Source organism: Oncorhynchus keta, unplaced genomic scaffold (genome assembly GCF_023373465.1).
Source record: "Oncorhynchus keta strain PuntledgeMale-10-30-2019 unplaced genomic scaffold, Oket_V2 Un_scaffold_1526_pilon_pilon, whole genome shotgun sequence".
NCBI lineage: Eukaryota > Metazoa > Chordata > Actinopteri > Salmoniformes > Salmonidae > Oncorhynchus > Oncorhynchus keta.
This window is the reverse complement of record NW_026290798.1, coordinates 22,246-47,033: the sequence shown is the minus strand read 5'-3', so window position 1 is coordinate 47,033 and position 24,788 is coordinate 22,246. Positions and strand designations below refer to the sequence as shown.

The following is a 24,788-nucleotide window of genomic DNA, read 5'->3' as shown; positions in this document are numbered from 1 at the left end:
GTAATGTAATCTGTACCTCAGTCAGGCTCCCACTGCTCTATCCATGTAACCATTACCTCAGTCAGGCTCCCACTGCTCTATCCATGTAATCTGTACCTCAGTCAGGCTCCCACTGCTCTATCCATGTAACCATTACCTCAATCAGGCTCCCCCTGCTCTATCCATGTAACCATTACCTCAGTCAGGCTCCCACTGCTCTATCCATGTAACCATTACCTCAGTCAGGCTCCCACTGCTCTATCCATGTAATCTGTACCTCAGTCAGGCTCCCACTGCTCTATCCATGTAACCATTACCTCAATCAGGCTCCCACTGCTCTATCCATGTAACCATTACCTCAGTCAGGCTCCCCTGCTCTATCCATGTAACCATTACCTCAGTCAGGCTCCCACTACTCTATCCATGTCATCTGTACCTCAGTCAGGCTCCCCCTGCTCTATCCATGTAACCATTACCTCAGTGAGGCTCCCACTACTCTATCCATGTCATCTGTACCTCAGTCAGGCTCCCCTGCTCTATCCATGTAACCATTACCTCAGTGAGGCTCCCACTATCTATCCATGTCATCTGTACCTCAGTCAGGCTCCCACTTCTCCATCCATGTAACCATTACCTCAGTGAGGCTCCCACTACTCTATCCATGTCATCTGTACCTCAGTCAGGATCCCCTTCTCCATCCATGTAACCATTACCTCAGTGAGGCTCCCACTACTCTATCCATGTCATCTGTACCTCAGTCAGGCTCCCCTGCTCTATCCATGTAACCATTACCTCAATGATACTCTATCCATGTCATCTGGTCAGGCCCCTTCTATCCATGTAACCATTACCTCAGTCAGGCTCCCACTACTCTATCCATGTCATCTGTACCTCAGTCAGGCTCCCACTGCTCTATCCATGTAACCATTACCTCAGTGAGGCTCCCACTACTCTATCCATGTAATCTGTACCTCAGTCAGGCTCCCCCTGCTCTATCCATGTAACCATTACCTCAGTGAGGCTCCCACTACTCTATCCATGTAATCTGTACCTCAGTCAGGATCCCACTTCTCCATCCATGTAATCTGCACAAATATTCCCGGGACCTCAGCATCTCTCACACCACATTATGGCCAGGTTCCACGGTCAATTACAATCACTAACTGAGATTACAGCAGAGAGAGCAGGGTTAGAGATGGTGCCGAGGATTGGGAGTCATAATCCCACTGGGTAGCTCCATGGTTCCATCCAGCCGGCCTCCAGCCCTCCACAACTCAGGGTGTGGAAGTGATTATAGCCCCTAAGCTCCTGTGACATGGATATCTCCAGGCTTTTTAAACACTCTGCCTGTCAGAGGGTCATACTTTCATCAGGTTGGAAAGACACTAGGCATGACACAGGTGCCTCTGGAATGTTGCTTGTAACCTGTAACCTCCAGTGGTGGGAAAAGTATCCAATTGTCAAACTTGAGTAAAAGTAAAAATACCTTAATAGAAAATGAAATGAAAGACACCTAGTAAAATACTACTTGAGTAAAAGTCTAAAAGTTTGTATTTTTAAATATACTTAAGTATCAACAGTAAAAGTAATTGTTAAAATATACTTAAGTATCAAAAGTAATAATAATAATAATAATAATATATGCCATTTAGCAGACGCTTTTATCCAAAGCGACTTACAGTCATGTGTGCATACATTCTACGTATGGGTGGTCTTGAACCCACTACCCTGGCGTTACAAGCGCCATGCTCTAAACTGAGCTACAGAACGAATTGTAGAGCTAACTACTCTACAATTCCTCATATAAAGCAAACCAGACAGTATAGTTTTCTTGTTTTTTTTAGTTTACACACAAAGTATGTGTTTAGTGAGTCCTCCAGATCAGAGGGAGTAGGGATGACTGGGGATGAATTAGACTATTTTCCTGTCCTGCTAGGGATTCAAAACGTAACGAGTACTTATGGTTGTCAGGAAAATGTATGGAGTAAAAAGTACATCATTTTCTTTAGGAATGTAGTGAAGTAAAAGTAAAAGTTGTCAAAAAGATCAATATTAGAGTAAAGTACAGATACCCCAAAAAACGATTTAAAACTATTTTTACTTAAGTACTTCACACCACTGGTAACCTCTATTGGTAGAACCTCTATGGTAGACAGAGGGACTTTCTCCTTCAGAATGGGATAGAGATTGTGTTGAACCTGGAGAAGTGTTGCTGTTCTAACCTCCAGTATAGCACAGTGGCCAGTCTCAGGTCTGTTGCTGTTCTAACCTCCAGTATAGCACAGTGGCCAGTCTCAGGTCTGTTGCTGTTCTAACCTCCAGGATAGCACAGCGGCCAGTCTCAGGTCTGTTGCTGTTCTAACCTCCAGTTTAGCACAGTGGCCAGTCTCAGGTCTGTTGCTGTTCTAACCTCCAGTTTAGCACAGTGGCCAGTCTCAGGTCTGTTGCTGTTCTAACCTCCAGTATAGCACAGTGGCCAGTCTCAGGTCTGTTGCTGTTCTAACCTCCAGTATAGCACAGTGGCCAGTCTCAGGTCTGTTGCTGTTCTAACCTCCAGGATAGCACAGTGGCCAGTCTCAGGTCTGTTGCTGTTCTAACCTCCAGGATAGCACAGTGGCCAGTCTCAGGTCTGTTGCTGTTCTAACCTCTAGGATAGCACAGTGGCCAGTCTCAGGTCTGTTGCTGTTCTAACCTCCAGTATAGCACAGTGGCCAGTCTCAGGTCTGTTGCTGTTCTAACCTCCAGTATAGCACAGTGGCCAGTCTCAGGTCTGTTGCTGTTCTAACCTCCAGTTTAGCACAGTGGCCAGTCTCAGGTCTGTTGCTGTTCTAACCTCCAGTATAGCACAGTGGCCAGTCTCAGGTCTGTTACTGTTCTAACCTCCAGTATAGCACAGTGGCCAGTCTCAGGTCTGTTGCTGTTCTAACCTCCAGGATAGCACAGTGGCCAGTCTCAGGTCTGTTGCTGTTCTAACCTCCAGTATAGCACAGTGGCCAGTCTCAGGTCTGTTGCTGTTCTAAACTCAGTATAGCACAGTGGCCAGTCTCAGGTCTGTTGCTGTTCTAACCTCCAGTATAGCACAGTGGCCAGTCTCAGGTCTGTTACTGTTCTAACCTCCAGTATAGCACAGTGGCCAGTCTCAGGTCTGTTGCTGTTCTAACCTCAGTATAGCACAGTGGCCAGTATCAGGTCTGTTGCTGTTCTAACCTCCAGTATAGCACAGTGGCCATTCTCAGGTCTGTTGCTGTTCTAACCTCCAGGATAGCACAGTGGCCAGTCTCAGGTCTGTTGCTGTTCTAACCTCCAGGATAGCACAGTGGCCAGTCTCAGGTCTGTTGCTGTTCTAACCTCCAGGATAGCACAGTGGCCAGTCTCAGGTCTGTTGCTGTTCTAACCTCCAGGATAGCACAGTGGCCAGTCTCAGGTCTGTTGCTGTTCTAACCTCCAGTATAGCACAGTGGCCAGTCTCAGGTCTGTTGCTGTTCTAACCTCCAGGATAGCACAGTGGCCAGTCTCAGGTCTGTTGCTGTTCTAACCTCAGGATAGCACAGTGGCCAGTCTCAGGTCTGTTGCTGTTCTAACCTCCAGTATAGCACAGTGGCCAGTCTCAGGTCTGTTGCTGTTCTAACCTCCAGGATAGCACAGTGGCCAGTCTCAGGTCTGTTGCTGTTCTAACCTCCAGGATAGCACAGTGGCCAGTCTCAGGTCTGTTGCTGTTCTAACCTCCAGTATAGCACAGTGGCCAGTCTCAGGTCTGTTGCTGTTCTAACCTCCAGGATAGCACAGTGGCCAGTCTCAGGTCTGTTGCTGTTCTAACCTCCAGGATAGCACAGTGGCCAGTCTCAGGTCTGTTGCTGTTCTAACCTCAGTATAGCACAGTGGCCAGTCTCAGGTCTGTTGCTGTTCTAAACTCCAGTATAGCACAGTGGCCAGTCTCAGGTCTGTTGCTGTTCTAACCTCCAGTATAGCACAGTGGCCAGTCTCAGGTCTGTTACTGTTCTAACCTCCAGTATAGCACAGTGGCCAGTCTCAGGTCTGTTGCTGTTCTAACCTCCAGTATAGCACAGTGGCCAGTATCAGGTCTGTTGCTGTTCTAACCTCAGTATAGCACAGTGGCCAGTCTCAGGTCTGTTGCTGTTCTAACCTCCAGGATAGCACAGTGGCCAGTCTCAGGTCTGTTGCTGTTCTAACCTCCAGGATAGCACAGTGGCCAGTCTCAGGTCTGTTGCTGTTCTAACCTCCAGGATAGCACAGTGGCCAGTCTCAGGTCTGTTGCTGTTCTAACCTCCAGGATAGCACAGTGGCCAGTCTCAGGTCTGTTGCTGTTCTAACCTCCAGTATAGCACAGTGGCCAGTCTCAGGTCTGTTGCTGTTCTAACCTCCAGGATAGCACAGTGGCCAGTCTCAGGTCTGTTGCTGTTCTAACCTCCAGGATAGCATAGTGGCCAGTCTCAGGTCTGTTGCTGTTCTAACCTCCAGTATAGCACAGTGGCCAGTCTCAGGTCTGTTGCTGTTCTAACCTCCAGGATAGCACAGTGGCCAGTCTCAGGTCTGTTGCTGTTCTAACCTCCAGGATAGCACAGTGGCCAGTCTCAGGTCTGTTGCTGTTCTAACCTCCAGTATAGCACAGTGGCCAGTCTCAGGTCTGTTGCTGTTCTAACCTCCAGTATAGCACAGTGGCCAGTCTCAGGTCTGTTGCTGTTCTAACCTCCAGGATAGCACAGTGGCCAGTCTCAGGTCTGTTGCTGTTCTAACCTCCAGTATAGCACAGTGGCCAGTCTCAGGTCTGTTGCTGTTCTAACCTCCAGCATAGCACAGTGGCCAGTCTCAGGTCTGTTGCTGTTCTAACCTCCAGGATAGCACAGTGGCCAGTCTCAGGTCTGTTGCTGTTCTAACCTCCAGTATAGCACAGTGGCCAGTCTCAGGTCTGTTGCTGTTCTAACCTCCAGCATAGCACAGTGGCCAGTCTCAGGTCTGTTGCTGTTCTAACCTCCAGGATAGCACAGTGGCCAGTCTCAGGTCTGTTGCTGTTCTAACCTCCAGGATAGCACAGTGGCCAGTCTCAGGTCTGTTGCTGTTCTAACCTCCAGTATAGCACAGTGGCCAGTCTCAGGTCTGTTGACATTTAGACCAAGGCAGTAAGCTCAACTACAGCAGTACTTTGACTGGGGTTTTGAAAGCATGTCTGCATCCCAAATGGCACTATATTCCTTGTTTAGTGCACAATTCAGTCCAGAGCCCTATAGGCCCTGGTCAAAGTGTTGCACTATTTACGTAATAGGGAACCATTTTGGACATATTACTATAACAGCAGCTGGAATGTGTCAACAGCAACAAACTCCGGGTAAAATACAGATGTCTTTCTACGTAGTGAATTAATAATATATTACAAAGTTGAAGTAGAGTTGCTGAAATATCCCATACTGCAAAAACACTGAGAAAGAAAATAAACCAAAATGGAACAAGTAAAGGTGAAATACCTCATCAGGCCTTTTTACAAGCCTAATAATCATAAAGAATCAACAACAGTGCACAGCGGGGTTCTGAACTTGGTCACATCCACTCCATAAAAAGCCAGCAGGCAGAATTACCCTGCTATTACAAATAATACCAGGCCGCCTTCCCTAAACCCCTCAATCCCCTCTACACCCCCCGGCCTTCTCAGACACACTGTGTAGGTTTAATGACACACATCCATACCAGACAGAGACAGTTGGCACGGCGATGCCCCTGGCAGCCTCCCTCTTTGACGAGAGAAGAAGCAGACCACTTTAACCTCACAAGGCTCTCTCTTGACTTCAATAAGCCTCCCAATGACTTTTGATGAAACTGGGAAATGAGAGTAGTGTCTCGGGTCCAATGGAAACACAGAGCCCAGTGAACAGCCTATGAACACAAATAAATCCATAGATGCTTGTGGTCTGGCCGACCAGGAAGTCTCATGCCAACTGTGGGTTGGTCTCACATCGACTGAGAGCTGTGCAGAACATCGATGTCATATCAACACAGTGCAGGGTAGAGCTGTGCAGGTAAAACCATATGGACTGAATAAAAGAACATGAAGGTGGACACTGTACTCAAATAAATACTGTGCTTTCATATTATAAAGACAGATTCAAGCCACACATTTATGTGTATATAGGATAGGAATCATTATTCGGCTGAACTTGAGGAAGATGATCTCAAATGCAAAGCCCTGTTCATTCAGGCCTTGTGCTGTCAAAATACAGTACATGTTTTTGAAGATAAATAACTTTGAGATAGAATACTGGGCTATTTACAAATACAGATTGGATTTGATACTGTAAATTGGATAGTATATTGTAAACGTGTAATAATAGAGTAATGATGTAATAATGTATTGTGTGATGTAATAATAGAGTATTGATGTAATGTATTGTGTGATGTATTGTGTTAGTGATGATGTAGGCTGTAGTTGTGTTTTGTTGTGATGTAATAATAGAGTAATGATGTAATAATGTATTGTGTTAGTGATGATGTAGGCTGTAGTTGTGTTTTGTTGTGATGTAATAATAGAGTAACGATGTAATAATGTATTGTGTGATGTATTGTGTTAGTGATGATGTAGGCTGTAGTTGTGTTTTGTTGTGATGTAATAATAGAGTAATGATGTAATAATGTATTGTGTGATGTATTGTGTTAGTGATGATGTAGGCTGTAGTTGTGTTTTGTTGTGATGTAATAATAGAGTAATGATGTAATAATGTATTGTGTTAGTGATGATGTAGGCTGTAGTTGTGTTTTGTTGTGATGTAATAATAGAGTAATGATGTAATAATGTATTGTGTGATGTATTGTGTTAGTGATGATGTAGGCTGTAGTTGTGTTTTGTTGTGATGTAATAATAGAGTAATGATGTAATAATGTATTGTGGGATGTATTGTGTTAGTGATGATGTAGGCTGTAGTTGTGTTTTGTTGTGATGTAATAATAGAGTAATGATGTAATAATAGAGTAATAATGTATTGTGTGATGTATTGTGTTAGTGATGATGTAGGCTGTAGTTGTGTTTTGTTGTGATGTAATAATAGAGTAATGATGTAATAATGTATTGTGTGTAGTGTTAGTGATGATGTAGGCTGTAGTTGTGTTTTGTTGTGATGTAATAATAGAGTAATGATGTAATAATGTATTGTGGGATGTATTGTGTTAGTGATGATGTAGGCTGTAGTTGTGTTTTGTTGTGATGTAATAATAGAGTAATGATGTAATAATGTATTGTGTTAGTGATGATGTAGGCTGTAGTTGTATGTAATAATAGAGTAATGATGTAATAATGTATTGTGTTAGTGATGATGATGTAGGCTGTAGTTGTGTTTTGTTGTGATGTAATAATAGAGTAATGATGTAATAATGTATTGTGGGATGTATTGTGTTAGTGATGATGTAGGCTGTAGTTGTGTTTTGTTGTGATGTAATAATAGAGTAATGATGTAATAATGTATTGTGTGTGATGATTGTGTGATGTTTTGTGTGATGTAATAATAGTAATGATGTAATAATGTATTGTGTTAGTGATGATGTAGGATGTAGTTGTGTTTTGTTGTGATGTAATAATAGAGTAATGATGTAATAATGTATTGTGTGATGTATTGTGTTAGTGATGATGTAGGCTGTAGTTGTGTTTTGTTGTGATGTAATAATAGAGTAATGATGTAATAATGTAATAATGTATTGTGTGATGTATTGTGTTAGTGATGATGTAGGCTGTAGTTGTGTTTTGTTGTGATGTAATAATAGAGTAATGATGTAATAATGTATTGTGTGATGTATTGTGTTATGATGATGCAGGCTGTAGTTGTGTTTTGTTGTGATGTAATAATAGAGTAATGATGTAATAATGTATTGTGTTAGTGATGATGATGTAGGCTGTAGTTGTGTTTTGTTGTGATGTAATAATAGAGTAATGATGTAATAATGTATTGTGTTAGTGATGATGTAGGCTGTAGTTGTGTTTTGTTGTGATGTAATAATAGAGTAATGATGTAATAATGTATTGTTGTGATGGTTAGTGATGATGTAGGCTGTAGTTGTGTTTTGTTGTGATGTAATAATAGAGTAATGATGTAATAATGTATTGTGTTAGTGATGATGTAGGCTGTAGTTGTGTTTTGTTGTGATGTAATAATAGAGTAATGATGTAATAATGTATTGTGTTAGTGATGATGTAGGCTGTAGTTGTGTTTTGTTGTGATGTAATAATAGAGTAATGATGTAATAATGTATTGTGTGATGTATTGTGTTAGTGATGATGTAGGCTGTAGTTGTGTTTTTGTTGTGATGTAATAATAGAGTAATGATGTAATAATGTATTGTGTTAGTGATGATGTAGGCTGTAGTTGTTTTTGTTGTGATGTAATAATAGAGTAATGATGTAATAATGTATTGTGTGATGTATTGTGTTAGTGATGATGTAGGCTGTAGTTGTGTTTTGTTGTGATGTAATAATAGAGTAATGATGTAATAATGTATTGTGTTAGTGATGATGTAGGCTGTAGTTGTGTTTTGTTGTGATGTAATAATAGAGTAATGATGTAATAATGTATTGTGTGATGTATTGTGTTAGTGATGATGTAGGCTGTAGTTGTGTTTTGTTGTGATTAATAATAGATGTAATAATGTAATAATGTATTGTGTTGTTTTTTGTTGTAATGATGTAATAATGTATTGTGTTTTGATTGTGATTGTAATAATAGAGTAATGATGTAATGATGTAATAATGTATTGTGGGATGTATTGTGTTAGTGATGATGTAGGCTGTAGTTGTGTTTTGTTGTGATGTAATAATAGAGTAATGATGTAATAATAGAGTAATAATGTATTGTGTGATGTATTGTGTTAGTGATGATGTAGGCTGTAGTTGTGTTTTGTTGTGATGTAATAATAGAGTAATGATGTAATAATGTATTGTGGGATGTATTGTGTTTTGTTGATGATGTAGGCTGTAGTTGTGTTTTGTTGTGATGTAATAATAGAGTAATGATGTAATAATGTATTGTGTTAGTGATGATGTAGGCTGTAGTTGTGTTTTGTTGTGATGTAATAATAGAGTAATGATGTAATAATGTATTGTGTTAGTGATGATGATAGGCTGTAGTTGTGTTTTGTTGTGATGTAATAATAGAGTAATGATGTAATAATGTATTGTGTTAGTGATGATGTAGGCTGTAGTTGTGTTTTGTTGTGATGTAATAATAGAGTAATGATGTAATAATGTATTGTGTGATGTATTGTGTTAGTGATGATGTAGGCTGTAGTTGTGTTTTGTTGTGATGTAATAATAGAGTAATGATGTAATAATGTATTGTTGTGTTAGTGATGATGCAGGCTGTAGTTAGTGAATAATGATGTAGGCTGTAGTTGTGTTTTGTTGTGATGTAATAATAGAGTAATGATGTAATAATGTATTGTGTTAGTGATGATGTAGGCTGTAGTTGTGTTTTGTTGTGATGTAATAATAGAGTAATGATGTAATAATGTATTGTGGGATGTATTGTGTTAGTGATGATGTAGGCTGTAGTTGTGTTTTGTTGTGATGTAATAATAGAGTAATGATGTAATAATGTATTGTGTTAGTGATGATGTAGGCTGTAGTTGTGTTTTGTTGTGATGTAATAATAGAGTAATGATGTAAATAATGTATTGTGTGATGTATTGTGTTAGTGATGATGTAGGCTGTAGTTGTGTTTTCAGTTGTGATGTAATAATCCTGAGTAATGAATGTAATAATGTATTGTGTGATCCTGATGATGATGCAGGCTGTAGTTGTGTTTTGTTGTGATGTAATAATAGAGTAATGATGTAATAATGTATTGTGTGATGTATTGTTTACCTCCATGTAGGCTTTTGTTTTTATTTGATGTAATAATAATCACATGATGTAATAATGTATTGTGTTAGTGATGATGAGGCTCTCATCATACACATCCGTTTGTTGTGATCTAATAATACACATAAATGATCATACATAATGTATCATGTGTGACATACGTTCTCAGTGATGATGTAGGCTGTAGTTGTGTTTTGTTCATGATGTAATAATAGATGTAATGATCTAATAATGTATTGTGTGTTAATGTGTCTAGTGATGATGTAGGCTGTCAGTTGTGTTTTGTTGTGATGTAATAACATACGTTCTCATGTAATAATGTATTGTGGGATCTGATGATCATAGGCTGTAGTTGTTTTTGTTGTGATGTAATAATATCGTAATGATGTAATAATGTATCATACACATGTATTGTGTTATGATGATGTAGGCTGTAGTTGTGTTTTGTTGTGATGTAATAATAGAGTAATCATGTAATAATAGATAATAATGTATTGTGTGATGTATTGTGTTAGTGATGATGCAGGCTGTAGTTGTGTTTTGTTGTGATGTAATAATACAGTAATGATGTAATAATAGAGTAATAATGTATTGTGTGATGTATTGTGTTCTGATCATACAGGCTGTAGTTGTGACATCAACCGTTTGAACCCTGTTTGAACCCCATAAGAGTAGCTGCTGCCTTGGCAGTAATTATGATCATAAAATACTAAATACAAAAACAATTAGCGCTGAGGGCTTCGTTATCATCATACGCTGGAAGTACAACTAATCCTGAGGTGAGGTGATTACCCATGATCCTTCATGCCCAGTGTCAGTGTTCTTAAAGCCGTTCTCACATCATACACATACGTTTCTCAATCATACAACTTTACCTCCAACTTCTCACATCATTAAAATAATCACATACATTCTCACATCATACACATACACTCTCACATCATACACATACACTCTCACATCATACACATACGTTCTCACATCATACACATACACTCTCACATCATACACATACACATACGTTCTCACATCATACACATACATCTCACATCATACACATACATTCTCACATCATACACATCATACACATACGTCTCACATCATACACATACGTTCTCACATCATACACATACATTCTCACATCATACACATACGTTCTCACATCATTCTCACATCATACATTCTCACATCATCATACGTTCTCACATCATACACATACACTCTCATCATACACATACATTCTCACATCATACACATACGTTCTCACATCATACACATACATTCTCACATCATACACATACATTCTCACATCATACACATACGTTCTCACATCATACACATACATTCTCACATCATACACATACGTTCTCACATCATACACATACGTTCTCACATCATACACATACATTCTCACATCATACACATACATTCTCACATCATACACATACGTTCTCACATCATACGTTCTCACATCATACACATACACTCTCACATCATACACATACGTTCTCACATCATACACATACACTCTCACATCATACACATACGTTCTCACATCATACACATACATTCTCACATCATACACATACATTCTCACATCATACACATACGTTCTCACATCATACACATACACTCTCACATCATACACATACACTCTCACATCATACACATACATTCTCACATCATACACATACGTTCTCACATCATACACATACATTCTCACATCATACACATACATTCTCACATCATACACATACATTCTCACATCATACACATACGTTCTCATCATCATACTCACATACATTCTCACATCATACACATCATACACGTTCTCACATCATACACATACATTCTCACATCATACACATACATTCTCACATCATACACATACGTTCTCACATCATACACATACATTCTCACATCATACACATACATTCTCACATCATACACATACGTTCTCACATCATACACATACATTCTCACATCATACACATACATTCTCACATCATACACATACGTTCTCACATCATACGTTCTCACATCATACACATACGTTCTCACATCATACACATTTAAACCAGTCAGTCCATCATGTTTGCATACTAACAACATAGAGGATATTAATACATTCACTCACAGCCGACCGTTGTCCCAACTTCACTAGATAGATAAGTACATATACTGATACAATTTACTCCTCATTTATTAGTCCAACAGCACAAAGGACGAAGGAATGTTTGAACATGTTCTTCCTTGCCACGGGCAAATCCTAACATCACTGAGCCTCTCACATTAAACGATGGTCTTCCCTGTAGTTTTTTGTCTTGCCAACGTAGTGGTGCGCACACTAAACGGTGTGGTACACCTGGAAGTGAGGATTCTCCATCCCACGCTGTCTCGCCAAAACAATGATGTGACGATGTGATTACATTTAACTTAGCTACAACGAGCTGTGGCTCAAAGCAGCCTCAGAAACCTTTTCAGTCAGACATTCACTCTTGCCATACAGAGTGTAAATATCTAGCCAACATTTTGGATTTAATAACATAACTTGTGAACTTCAGACCTGTAATGATTAAACACTTTTGCTTTGGTTAAAGGCAAGTACAAACACATACTAGTAGTAGTCATGGCTCCTGCTGGAGAGTCGGCACATTCTGGATGATGTGAAACAACGTCATCATCTCACTGAATTCTTCTCTGGCGAGCTCTCATTGGCTATTGTTGATCAGCGTTCTCAAAACGTGTTGCACCGCTCACACTACAAGAACATCAACGGGACGTCTGGGACTGCTCAAAGACAAGATTGGTAGCCCTCTGAACGTCTCTGAACCGCTCACATGAAACAAGCATCATGACGGCCGTGCCTCCCGAGTAGGGGATTTTGTCTCTGATCTACAAAAGTTGACGGGGACGGCCAAATCTGGGCCAAAATTGTCTAGTGTACAGCCGGCTTAAGTTGTTCAGGTGTCATCACTGCTCTCTCCATCTGCCAAACAGAGAGACCAGGGATGCATCCCAAATGGCACCCTATTCACAACAAGACTCAGGTCAAATGTAGTGTACTACACAAGGAATAGGGTGCCATTTGGGATGTCAGCCAGGTATTTTAAGTGACATGGGTGGAGGAATGCCTTGTAAACTCTATGGCATTTGTAGGGTTGAAAAACAACCAACCAATAACATCCCTACTTTGCCACTTTGTCCACACAGACATCACTGAGAACCCTCTGAAGGAACGACAAGATGTCCACTCCAGACATCACTGTTGAAAGATGTCCACCACACACCCAGGGAACTTCAAGATGTCCACCCAGACATCACTGAGAACCCTCTGAAGGAATGACAAGATGTCCACATCACAGGACATCACTGAGAACCCTCTGAAGGAATGACAAGATGTCCACCCAGACATCACTGAGAACCCTCTGAAGGAATGACAAGATGTCCACCCAGACATCACTGAGAACCCTCTGAAGGAATGACAAGATGTCCACCCAGACATCACTGAGAACCCTCTGAAGGAATGACAAGATGTCCCCAGACATCACAGAGAACCCTCTGAAGGAACGACAAGATGTCCACCCAGACATCACTGAGAACCCTCTGAAGGAATGACAAGATGTCACTGAGAACCCTCTGACAAGATGTCCCCAGACATCACTGAACCCTCTGAAGGAATGACAAGATGTCCACCCTCTGAACCCTCTGAAGGAATGACAAGATGTCCACCCAGACATCACTGAGAACCCTCTGAAGGAATGACAATGATGACATCCTGAGAACCCTCTGAGGAATGACAAGATGTCCACCCGGACATCACTGAGAACCCTCTGAAGGAATGACAAGATGTCCAGACATCACCCCTCTGAAGGAATGACAAGATGTCCACCCAGTCACTGAGAACCCTCTGAAGGAATGACAAGATGTCCACTCACTGAGAACCCTCTGAAGGAATGACAAGATGTCCACCCAGACATCACTGAGAACCCTCTGAAGGAATGACAAGATGTCCACCCAGACATCACTGAGAACCCTCTGAAGGAATGACAAGATGTCCACCCAGACATCACTGAGAACCCTCTGAAGGAATGACAAGATGTCCACCCAGACATCACTGAGAACCCTCTGAAGGAATGACAAGATGTCCACCCAGACATCACTGAGAACCCTCTGAAGGAATGACAAGATGTCCACCCAGACATCACTGAGAACCCTCTGAAGGAATGACAAGATGTCCACCCAGACATCACTGAGAACCCTCATCAGACATCACTGAGAACCCTCTGAAGGAATGACAAGATGTCCACCCACATCACTGAGAACATGTCCACCCAGACATCACTGAGAACCCTCTGAAGGAATGACAAGATGTCCACCCAGACATCACTGAGAACCCTCTGAAGGAATGACAAGATGTCCACCCAGACATCACTGAGAACCCTCTGAAGGAATGACAAGATGTCCACCCAGACATCACTGAGAACCCTCACTGAGAACCCTCTGAAGGAATGACAAGATGTCCACCCAGACATCACTGAAGGAACCCTCTGAAGGAATGACAAGATGTCCACCCAGACATCACTGAGAACCCTCTGAAGGAATGACAAGATGTCCACCCCTCTGAGACATCACTGAGAACCCTCTGAAGGAATGACAAGATGTCCACCCAGACATCACTGAGAACCCTCTGAAGGAAAGATGTCAAGACATCACTGAGAACCCTCTGAAGGAAAGACAAGATGTCCACCCAGACATCACTGAGAACCCTCTGAAGGAATGACAAGATGTCCACCCAGACATCACTGAGAACCCTCTGAAGGAATGACAAATGGAATGTTCTGCACCAATGGCTGTTGACACTCGGCTGATACTGTATCAAACCACCTTAGATGTCAGAAAATGTGAGACAAAATTCAGGAAGTGTTTCGTCTGCGTCTAACAGTTGGTCGTCAACAGGCTCCATTGACTGACAAATTAATCATAAGGCTTTTGGTATTACTGTTGAAATCCCTTGTAGTTGAATCACAGGATTGGCCTTATTCCCTAGACTAGAGAGCGCTGGGCTCCAGGTGAGGTAAAGCCTGTCATCTTAGCTCGTCAACCCCCCCCCCCCACCCCACACTCCCCACCCACCCCGCCTACAGAGAGCAGCTTAAGGGCGGGACAGCTCAATTGGCTAAAACGAGGGGATGCCAGGAAAGGGATTATTCAGTCATTCAACCTGAACGAATGGGTGTCATTGTGATCCTCATCACTGTAATAAAATCAAATTAGACTGGAGGAATATAGGGAGCAGGAAGGTATTTCAGGAAGGTCTCCCCAAGCAAGGGATTGAAATACCTTTTTCTCTCTCTTCTCTTCCTCAAAACAATGATGACATTGTATTGACCTGCTAGTTAGAGATGGAGGAATACCTCTGAACAGAACAGTTTCTCTCCCTCCCCATCTCCCCTCCCTCTCTCCCACTCCCTCCCCTCTCTCCCCCCCTCCCCTCTCTCCCCCTCCCTCCCCCTCTGTGGGGATTTTCAGAATCTTCTTTGTATTATCTACAGTACAGCACTGCTGTACAACAGACTTCAAGCCAGTCTTGAGTAATACATATTTATGGTTCATAACAGCTCATTGAAACCACAGAAAGGAACATGAAAAGGTATTCTTACTTAGACCACTGTAGCTTGGCTTGTTATGAATGCACCTGCAAGGTAGTGCAAGTTGTGCCTTCAATCAGCACCACTCTGGACTCAATCCGAGCCTGATCTTCAAAAAGCACCACTCTGGACTCAATTCCAGCCTGAACTTCAAACAGCACCACTCTGGACTCAATCCGAGCCTGATCTTCAAACAGCACCACTCTGAACTCAATCCGAGCCTGATCTTCAAACAGCACCACTCTGGACTCAATCCGAGCCTGATCTTCAAACAGCACCACTCTGGACTCAATCCGAGCCTGATCTTCAAAAAGCACCACTCTGAACTCAATCCGAGCCTGATCTTCAAACAGCACCACTCTGGACTCAATCCAAGCCTGATCTTCAAACAGCACCACTCTGAACTCAATCCGAGCCTGATCTTCAAACAGCACCACTCTGGACTCAATCCAAGCCTGATCTTCAAACAGCACCACTCTGGACTCAATCCGAGCCTGATCTTCAAACAGCACCACTCTGAACTCAATCCGAGCCTGATCTTCAAACAGCACCACTCTGAACTCAATCCGAGCCTGATCTTCAAACAGCACCACTCTGAACTCAATCCCAGACGGATCTTTTGAAGTGTAGAGAATATGACCTACCTTTTTTTTACCTGTACAATACAAATATAAATGTGCTGGCGGTACAAGTTTTACAATTGTTTTCTTATTTTGGAAAGAGCTCCTGAAATGGAGATATAAGGGCACGATCAGCTATTGTAATAGGTTGTTGAGACAGAGTGTTATGAAAGGCCTTACCCTCCCTCCTGAAAGCCCTCGAGTTCATCTCTGTTCTGCCAGGGTAGACTCCAAGTCCAGGTAGCTCCCATTTTGGGAGAGCTGGAGGGCACAGTCATCAAGCTAGATAGGAGATAAAGACAAAGATTGCATCATTAATAATTCCCGCTTCATACAACTAAAGTTATTATACAGCATAGCTATTATAGATTACCTAGCTACAACATATACAACTAAATAATGCAAGGTTAGTATCAAACTGTTGCATGTACGTCCACTATGAGGCAACATGGGAAAATATCAAATGACAAACCCCTTGATTTGGCCAATGTTAACGCCAGCCAATAGCACACAATTTAGCTATCCATGGACAAACCATGGTGCTCGGTTTCCCTCCAACTGCCCAGAGGAAAATTGAACTCAGTCAAAACATGGTCTGTACGTAGGCTGGATGGATGTAGCCGTCCATAGCTAACATGTCTGAGTCCGTGCTGCTCTAGACTGTCTATGGAGTCTGAGTCTGTGCTGCTCTAGACTGTCTAGGGAGTCTGAGTCTGTGCTGCTCTAGACTGTCTAGGGAGTCTGAGTCTGTGCTGCTCTAGACTGTCTATGGAGTCTGAGTCTGTGCTGCTCTAGACTGTCTAGGGAGTCTGAGTCTGTGCTGCTCTAGACTGTCTAGGGAGTCTGAGTCTGTGCTGCTCTAGACTGTCTAGGGAGTCTGAGTCTGTGCTGCTTTAGACTGTCTAGGGAGTCTGAGTCTGTGCTGCTCTAGACTGTCAAGGGAGTCTGAGTCTGTGCTGCTTTAGACTGTCTAGGAGTCTGAGTCTGTGCTGCTCTAGACTGTCTAGGGGAGTCTGAGTCTGTGCTGCTCTAGACTGTCTAGGAGTCTGAGTCTGTGCTGCTCTAGACTGTCTAGGGAGTCTGAGTCTGTGCTGCTCTAGACTGTCTAGGAGTCTGAGTCTGTGCTGCTCTAGACTGTCTAGGGAGTCTGAGTCTGTGCAGCTCTAGACTGTCTAGGGAGTATGAGTCTGTGCTGCTCTAGACTGTCTAGGGAGTCTGAGTCTGAGCTGCTCTAAGCTGTCTACGGAGTCTGAGTCTGTGCTGCTCTAGGCTGTCTAGGGAGTCTGAGTCTGAGCTGCTCTAGGCTGTCTAGGAGTCTGAGTCTGTGCTGCTCTAGGCTGTCTAGGGAGTCTGAGTCTGAGCTGCTCTAGACTGTCTAGGCTGTCTGAGTCTGAGCTGCTCTAGACTGTCTAGGCTGTCTGAGTCTGAGCTGCTCTAGACTGTCTAGGCTGTCTGAGTCTGAGCTGCTCTAGACTGTCTCGGCTGTCTGAGTCTGAGCTGCTCTAGACTGTCTAGGCTGTCTGAGTCTGAGCTGCTGTAGACTGTCTCGGCTGTCTGAGTCTGGAGCTGCTCTAGACTGTCTCGGCTGTCTGAGTCTGAGCTGCTCTAGACTGTCTAGGCTGTCTGAGTCTGAGCTGCTCTAGACTGTCTCGGCTGTCTGAGTCTGAGCTGCTCTAGACTGTCTAGGCTGTCTGAGTCTGAGCTGCTCTAGACTGTCTAGGCTGTCTGAGTCTGAGCTGCTCTAGACTGTCTAGACTGTCTGAGTCTGAGCTGCTCTAGACTGTCTAGGCTGTCTGAGTCTGAGCTGCTCTAGACTGTCTCGGCTGTCTGAGTCTGAGCTGCTCTAGACTGTCTAGGCTGTCTGAGTCTGAGCTGCTCTAGACTGTCTAGGCTGTCTGAGTCTGAGCTGCGCTAGACTGTCTCGGCTGTCTGAGTCTGAGCTGCTCTAGACTGTCTAGGCTGTCTGAGTCTGAGCTACAGAGAGAGGGTAAATAAACCGTTTCAGAAGGAATCCATTTTCCTCCTGTTGTTGACCCTGTAGCGTTTGGTTTTCAGGTGTAGTAGGCCTATACAGGGACAGACAACACAAGGCAGAGAGAAAACTATCATTGTTCTAGTTTGTCAAATATGCGCCTCAAACTAGCTGCATCGAGAGCGGTACCCACTACCCGCTGAAGAAAAACAACCAATGTGAAAATCCCAATACTAACTGTTTTGGAAATTACAATTGTGTCCCGGCTCTGATGTGGTTCCATTTCCTCCACTTGAATTACTGTAACTTCATTAAACATGGAGAAAGGGCAAAGGGAGGCTGCTAACTGGAAAAGACATTATGGAGGGGAGCAGCTTTGATCTGTTCAGCCACTCGTGTTTGTTTTTGGCTGTACTGCAGCGCCCAAGGACTGTGTCAAGATGGAGAAGTGAAACAAAACATGTGGTCAGCTAAGATAACACACTGACTGACTGAAACTGTCTTGTCTCTTTCCTTTTAAAGCAATATAAAGCAACAACAAAACATGGTATTATTGGAAACATTCTTCTCAAAGTTCTACCTGAAACACAAGGCTGATCTGTTCAGGAGTGGACAGACACAGTGAACCTTTGGGAAAACAGACTACTTCAAGGCCTGGGATAAGTTTTCTTTAAGATGCTCTTACTGTAAGTCTGAGAGAGAGAGAGAGTTTCAGCAGATTACAGGACAGATTCATCACTGACAGGATATACAGTGTTTGGTACAGGCCAAAGTTAGGCCTACTATATTTAGGTCCATGAGGAGAAGGCATGCCTTGAAGACCTATAGGATGGAATGGAATGGGTGTGACATGAATCTAAGCAGTACATGGAAAGTACAAAAAATTCTAATCTATCATCTATAAAGATACACTAGACATATCATCTTGGACTGACAGGATGACATAACAGAACAACATACAGTACAGGGGGATTGTTTCAGTCCAGTGTAGCACGTTGTGAGTTGACCTCTGTTCATACAACTGATACAGAAATATAGAACTACAGAAAAGACATTGAGTTCCTCTCCTCTTAAGACACGAACACAGTAAACTCAGTATCAGGAGCTGAAATTGACAAAAACATGGGGCAGAAGTCAAAGCAGAACCAGCAATTAGTGTGAATCCAAAAATGCATTTTCTCTACATAGAGGTTATGACACAAAACCTCGAGCTGTCAGGCCAGAGCAGACAGGCCATTCTTGTGAAGCACACACACACACACACACACACACACACACACACACACACACACACACACACACACACACACACACACACACACACACACACACACACACACACACACACACACACACACACACACACACACACACACACACACACACTTTGGCTATAATAGACCCGATGGATTACAGATCACAGCCATAATATCCAGGCCAGAAATGCCTTAGTGATCCACAGAAACGGCCCTTAATCCATGAACAGTGCTCATAGATTAACGGCAGTGGCAGGAGATGTGTTGTCCCCTGCCCAGCCCAGGATTTGAACCCGAGCAACAAGGCACTGTGGTCCATCGGCCAGAGAAGTAACCACCAATCCTGCTCACAGTCTCACACTGAGGCCTGTCCTCTCCCTACCACCACACTGAGGCCTGGCCTCTCCCTACCACCACACTGAGGCCTGGCCTCTCCCTACCACCACACTGAGGCCTGGCCTCTCCCTACCACCACACTGAGGCCTGGCCTCTCCCTACCACCACACTGAGGCCTGGCCTCTCCCTACCACCACACTGAGGCCTGGCCTCTCCCTACCACCACACTGAGGCCTGGCTTCTCCCTACCACCACACTGAGGCCTGGCCTCTCCCTACCACCACACTGAGGCCTGTCCTCTCCCTACCACCACACTGAGGCCTGGCCTCTCCCTACCACCACACTGAGGCCTGGCCTCTCCCTACCACCACACTGAGGCCTGTCCTCTCCCTACCACCACACTGAGGCCTGGCCTCTCCCTACCACCACACTGAGGCCTGGCCTCTCCTTACCACCACACTGAGGCCTGGCCTCTCCCTACCACCACACTGAGGCCTGGCCTCTCCCTACCACCACACTGAGTCCTCTCCTCTCCCTACCACCACACTGAGGCCTGGCCTATCCCTACCACCACACTGAGGCCTGGCCTCTCCCTACCACCACACTGAGCCCTGTCCTCTCCCTACCACCACACCGAGGCCTGTCCTCTCCCTACCACCACACTGAGGCCTCTCCTCTCCCTACCACCACACTGAGGCCTGTCCTCTCCCTACCACCACACTGAGGCCTCTCCCTACCACCACACTGAGGCCTCTCCTCTCCCTACCACCACACTGAGGCCTGTCCTCTCCCTACCACCACACTGAGGCCTGGCCTCTCCCTACCACCACACTGAGGCCTGTCCTCTCCCTACCACCACACTGAGGCCTGGCCTCTCCCTACCACCACACTGAGGCCTCTCCCTACCACCACACTGAGGTCTGTCCTCTCCCTACCACCACACTGAGGCCTGGCCTCCTCCCTACCACCACACTGAGGCCTGGCCTCTCCACCACACTGAGGCCTGGCTCCTCTCCCACCACCACACTGAGGCCTGGCCTCTCCCTACCACCACACTGAGGCCTGGCCTCTCCCCTACCACCACACTGAGGCCTGTCCTCTCCTACCACTGAGGCCTGGCACTGAGGTCTGTCCTCTCCCTACCACCACACTGAGGCCTGGCCTCTCCCTACCACCACACTGAGGTCTGTCCTCTCCCTACCACCACACTGAGGCCTGGCCTCTCCCTACCACCACACTGAGGCCTGGCCTCTCCCTACCACCACACTGAGGCCTGTCCTCTCCCTACCACCACACTGAGGCCTGTCCTCTCCCTACCACCACACTGTGGTCCATCGGCCAGAGAGGCAGGCAGTTAGGCAGTGACAGTTAAAAATAAAGAACATACAATTCTCCAATTCAAAATGCATCTCACCCTCAATGTCTTCCTGCAGCTGCGTTGTTGTGGGCGTAGAGGCTGACAAGGGGAAAAAATATCCCGTGTTTTGGGATTGATAAATAACTCACTTATCAGCGCTGCAAGTGAAAAATGTTTAACACTATTTATCTGTGGGGGGGATGAACAATTGGAAACTTTTGTGTGCCCTTTACTTGAGGGTTTCAGTTGGAACCAGTGAATGTTTTGATGGCACTGCCTCTACATCAAGTCTGGGCAGAGGTCCAACCTTATTTCTGTCTACGGTGGATATGTTGTCTGTGGTCTCTTTCCCAAGACAGTGGAATTAGCACACTCTTTAAAATACACTATACACATGAGAGAGACCACAACAGTAATCTTCTGTCGAGCTTGCAAGGGATGAGCCTGAACAAGGAGCTACAGTAGCTCTGTGTGAATGCACAACTCTATGCTCCGAAACACAGAGAAACTTGGAGACTGACAGGCCAAACCTCAACTGTACATAACAATGAGTAATACAGTCCACCCACAGAACAAACCTAGATTTTACAGCATTTAGCAGAACTTGTTATTATGAGCCTCTGGAATCTCTCTGGGATAATTAGCAGGAAGACAATCTTCACAAAAAAGTGAATTTGTACATCTTTCAAAACTGACGGTCCTGCGTTCCTCTCTGCCCTCGCATAACGCTGAAGTGTGTCACAGCGGATGCTTTCTGGCATTCCAAATAAATTGACCCTGACCCCTCAGAGTATTTTAGAGAGGCAGGAAAACATCGGAAGAAGTGACAAAGAAAAAGCGACTTGACTATGTTCCTTTGAACTATTGCGTTTGCACAGTATGTTCACTGCTGTGAACATTTTCATTGGGCAGTACATCTGTGATGAACTGTGGCATAGGGTGCATCCCAAATGCCACCCTATTCCCTTTATAGTGCACTTCCTTTGAAGAGAGCTCTGGCACAAAGTAGTGCACTTTAGGGAACATGGTGCCATATCAAATCAAATCACATTTGATTGGTCACATACAAATATTTAGCAGATGCTATTGCAGGTGTAGTGAAATGTTTGTGTTCCTAGCTCAAACAGTGCAGTAATATCTAACGATACACAACAATACACACAAATCCCCAAAATTAAGAAATGAAGAAATACAGAAATATTAGAAAGAGCAATGTCAGAATCCAGAAGATAAATAAATATGTATATGATGGTGTGTATAGACAGTATGGACAGTATATGAATAGAAAAGGTGTGTACAGTAATAGTTATATAGGATGAGCCTGGACTAGAATACAGTATATACATATGAAGTGGGTAAAACAGTATGTAAACATTATTAAAGTGACCAGTGTTCAATGACTCTGTACATAGGGCAATAGTGTCTAATGTGCAGGGTAGAGTATCGGGTGGTAGCCAGCTAGTAACAGTGACTAAATTCAGGGCATGGTACTGGGCGGAGGCCAGCTAGTGGTGACTATTTAACAGTCTGATGGTCTGGAGATAGAAGCTGTTTTCAGTCTCTCGGTCCCAGCTTTGATGCACCTGTACTGTCTCCGCCTTCTAGATGGTAGCGGGGTAAACAGGCCATGGCTCGGGTGGCTGAGGTCCTTGATGATCTTCTAGATCGTAGCGGGGTAAACAGGCCATGGCTCGGGTGGCTGAGGTCCTTCATGATCCTCTAGATGGTAGCGGGGTAAACAGGCCGTAGCTTGGGTGGCTTGAGGTCCTTCATGATCCTCTAGATGGTAGCGGGGTGAACAAGCCGTAGCTTGGGTGGCTGAGGTCCTTCATGATCCTCTAGATGGTAGCGGAGTGAACAGGCCGTAGCTTGGGTGGCTGAGGTCCTTCATGATCCTCTAGATGGTAGCGGGGTGAACAGGCCGTAGCTTGGGTGGCTGAGGTGCTTCATGATCCTCTAGATGGTAGCGGGGTGAACAGGCCGTAGCTTGGGTGGCTGAAGTCCTTCGTGATCCTCTTGGCCTGACCGTGACACCAGGTGCTGTAGGTGTCCTGGAGAGCAGGAAGTGAGCCCCCGGTGATGCGTTGGGCTGATTGTGGGACACAGCCCTCGCATACTGAATGCACTCTGTCTATTCACAGTCTGCCTAGTCGTCCAAAAGCAAAATACATTATGCGATGAGATCTTGAGTCAGGCCATGCCTCGTACGTTCTGGTCTATCTAACTCTGATCAAGTATGTTCAGTGGTATCTACACAAAGAGGATGGCTGAGTGCTATTTGAAGGTTAGACTTTGTGTATAAGTAAAATAACGCAATCAATGCCCGTGCACAAAGAGATTGTAAATCCAACACAAACTGAATATGATACTGATTGTGTGTGAATGCTCACAGGGCATTGCCTATTTGAGCTGATTGTCAATGTCAGCAATGAGAAAGACCAGGCAGGCAGGTCCCCATGGCATCATCATCTCTAGGCAGACGTCTGCACTGCTCCTCCCCAGAGAGACACCAGTCAGCCAGGTTGGAACTGACAGGAGCAGGAGAGGGAGGGAACAAGTCTGGGACAACAGCAGCATCTGCTAGTGTGCTGTCCTGTCTGGCTCCCCTGGTACCATGTGTTAGCACTGGGCTATTAATACCAGTCTGTACACCCACTCTCAGTCATCCCCAGATGTAGCGGCCAGGGAGGCAACCCTGTGAGACACAGGCGGTCAATGGTATGACTGTGCAATTGGGAACTTGCATTTCTGTCTTAATGTGTTTGTACGTGTGTTTACTGGTGTCTATGGAAGTAAATACCAACCAATAGCTCACTGAAGACAGGTGGATGTGAAAATGTTAAACACAAAGCTGAGAAAACGTTCAAGTTTCAACATAGACATAAAGGATACGTTCTCCCCCTTTAGACAGTCCTCTGGTATCTGCCTGGGCTCTAATTGACAACTACAGCTGCTGCTGTCTGGTTAGCCAGTTGAAGCTAACCGCTAGTGCATCAGTTAGTTCACCGGCAGGGCATCACAGAGCCTTTTCGTTGGCACCCTGCGGTCCCATAGACCTTCTGCTAAACTGCCTTCAGCTTAAACTAAGGCTGGTGCAGCAGGAGATGGAGACCAATCGAGTGTGGAAACCAAACAAGTAGAGCCAACCTTGTTGTCAGTCTCCCTCTCTGCCCTTTTCCTCAGAGGAGAGAGTTCCCTTCCCATCCTGTTGGTCAGAGCAGAGTGGAGTGGAATGGGTTCTAGAATGAAAACCAGGCTCTTGTGGTGTTCCACAGCATCCTGTTGGTCAGAGCAGAGTGGAGTGGAATGGGTTCTAGAATGAAAACCAGGCTCTTGTGGTGTTCCACAGCATCCTGTTGGTCAGAGCAGAGTGGAGTGGAATGGGTTCTAGAATGAAAACCAGGCTCTTGTGGTGTTCCACAGCATCCTGTTGGTCAGAGCAGAGTGGAGTGGAATGGGTTCTAGAATGAAAACCAGGCTCTTGTGGTGTTCCACAGCATCCTGTTGGTCAGAGCAGAGTGGAGTGGAATGGGTTCTAGAATGAAAACCAGGCTCTTGTGGTGTTCCACAGCATCCTGTTGGTCAGAGCAGAGTGGAGTGGAATGGGTTCTAGAATGAAAACCAGGCTCTTGTGGTGTTCCACAGCATCCTGTTGGTCAGAGCAGAGTGGAGTAGAATGGGTTCTAGAACTCTTGTGGTGTTCCACAGCATCCTGTTGGTCAGAGCAGAGTGGAGTGGAATGGGTTCTAGAACTCTTGTGGTGTTCC

At 44.4% G+C, this 24,788-nt stretch overlaps 1 protein-coding gene across 1 annotated transcript in view; it reads right to left on the bottom strand.

Moving 5' to 3' along the window:
• The window catches only part of LOC127927550 (FH1/FH2 domain-containing protein 3-like), a 204,199-nt gene that overhangs the window by 175,102 nt on the left and 4,309 nt on the right, over nt 1-24,788 (bottom strand). Inside the window, 2 exon segments of the mRNA XM_052514086.1 lie at nt 16,281-16,313; nt 16,315-16,382. Coding sequence (XP_052370046.1) covers nt 16,281-16,313; nt 16,315-16,382 — 101 coding nt within the window.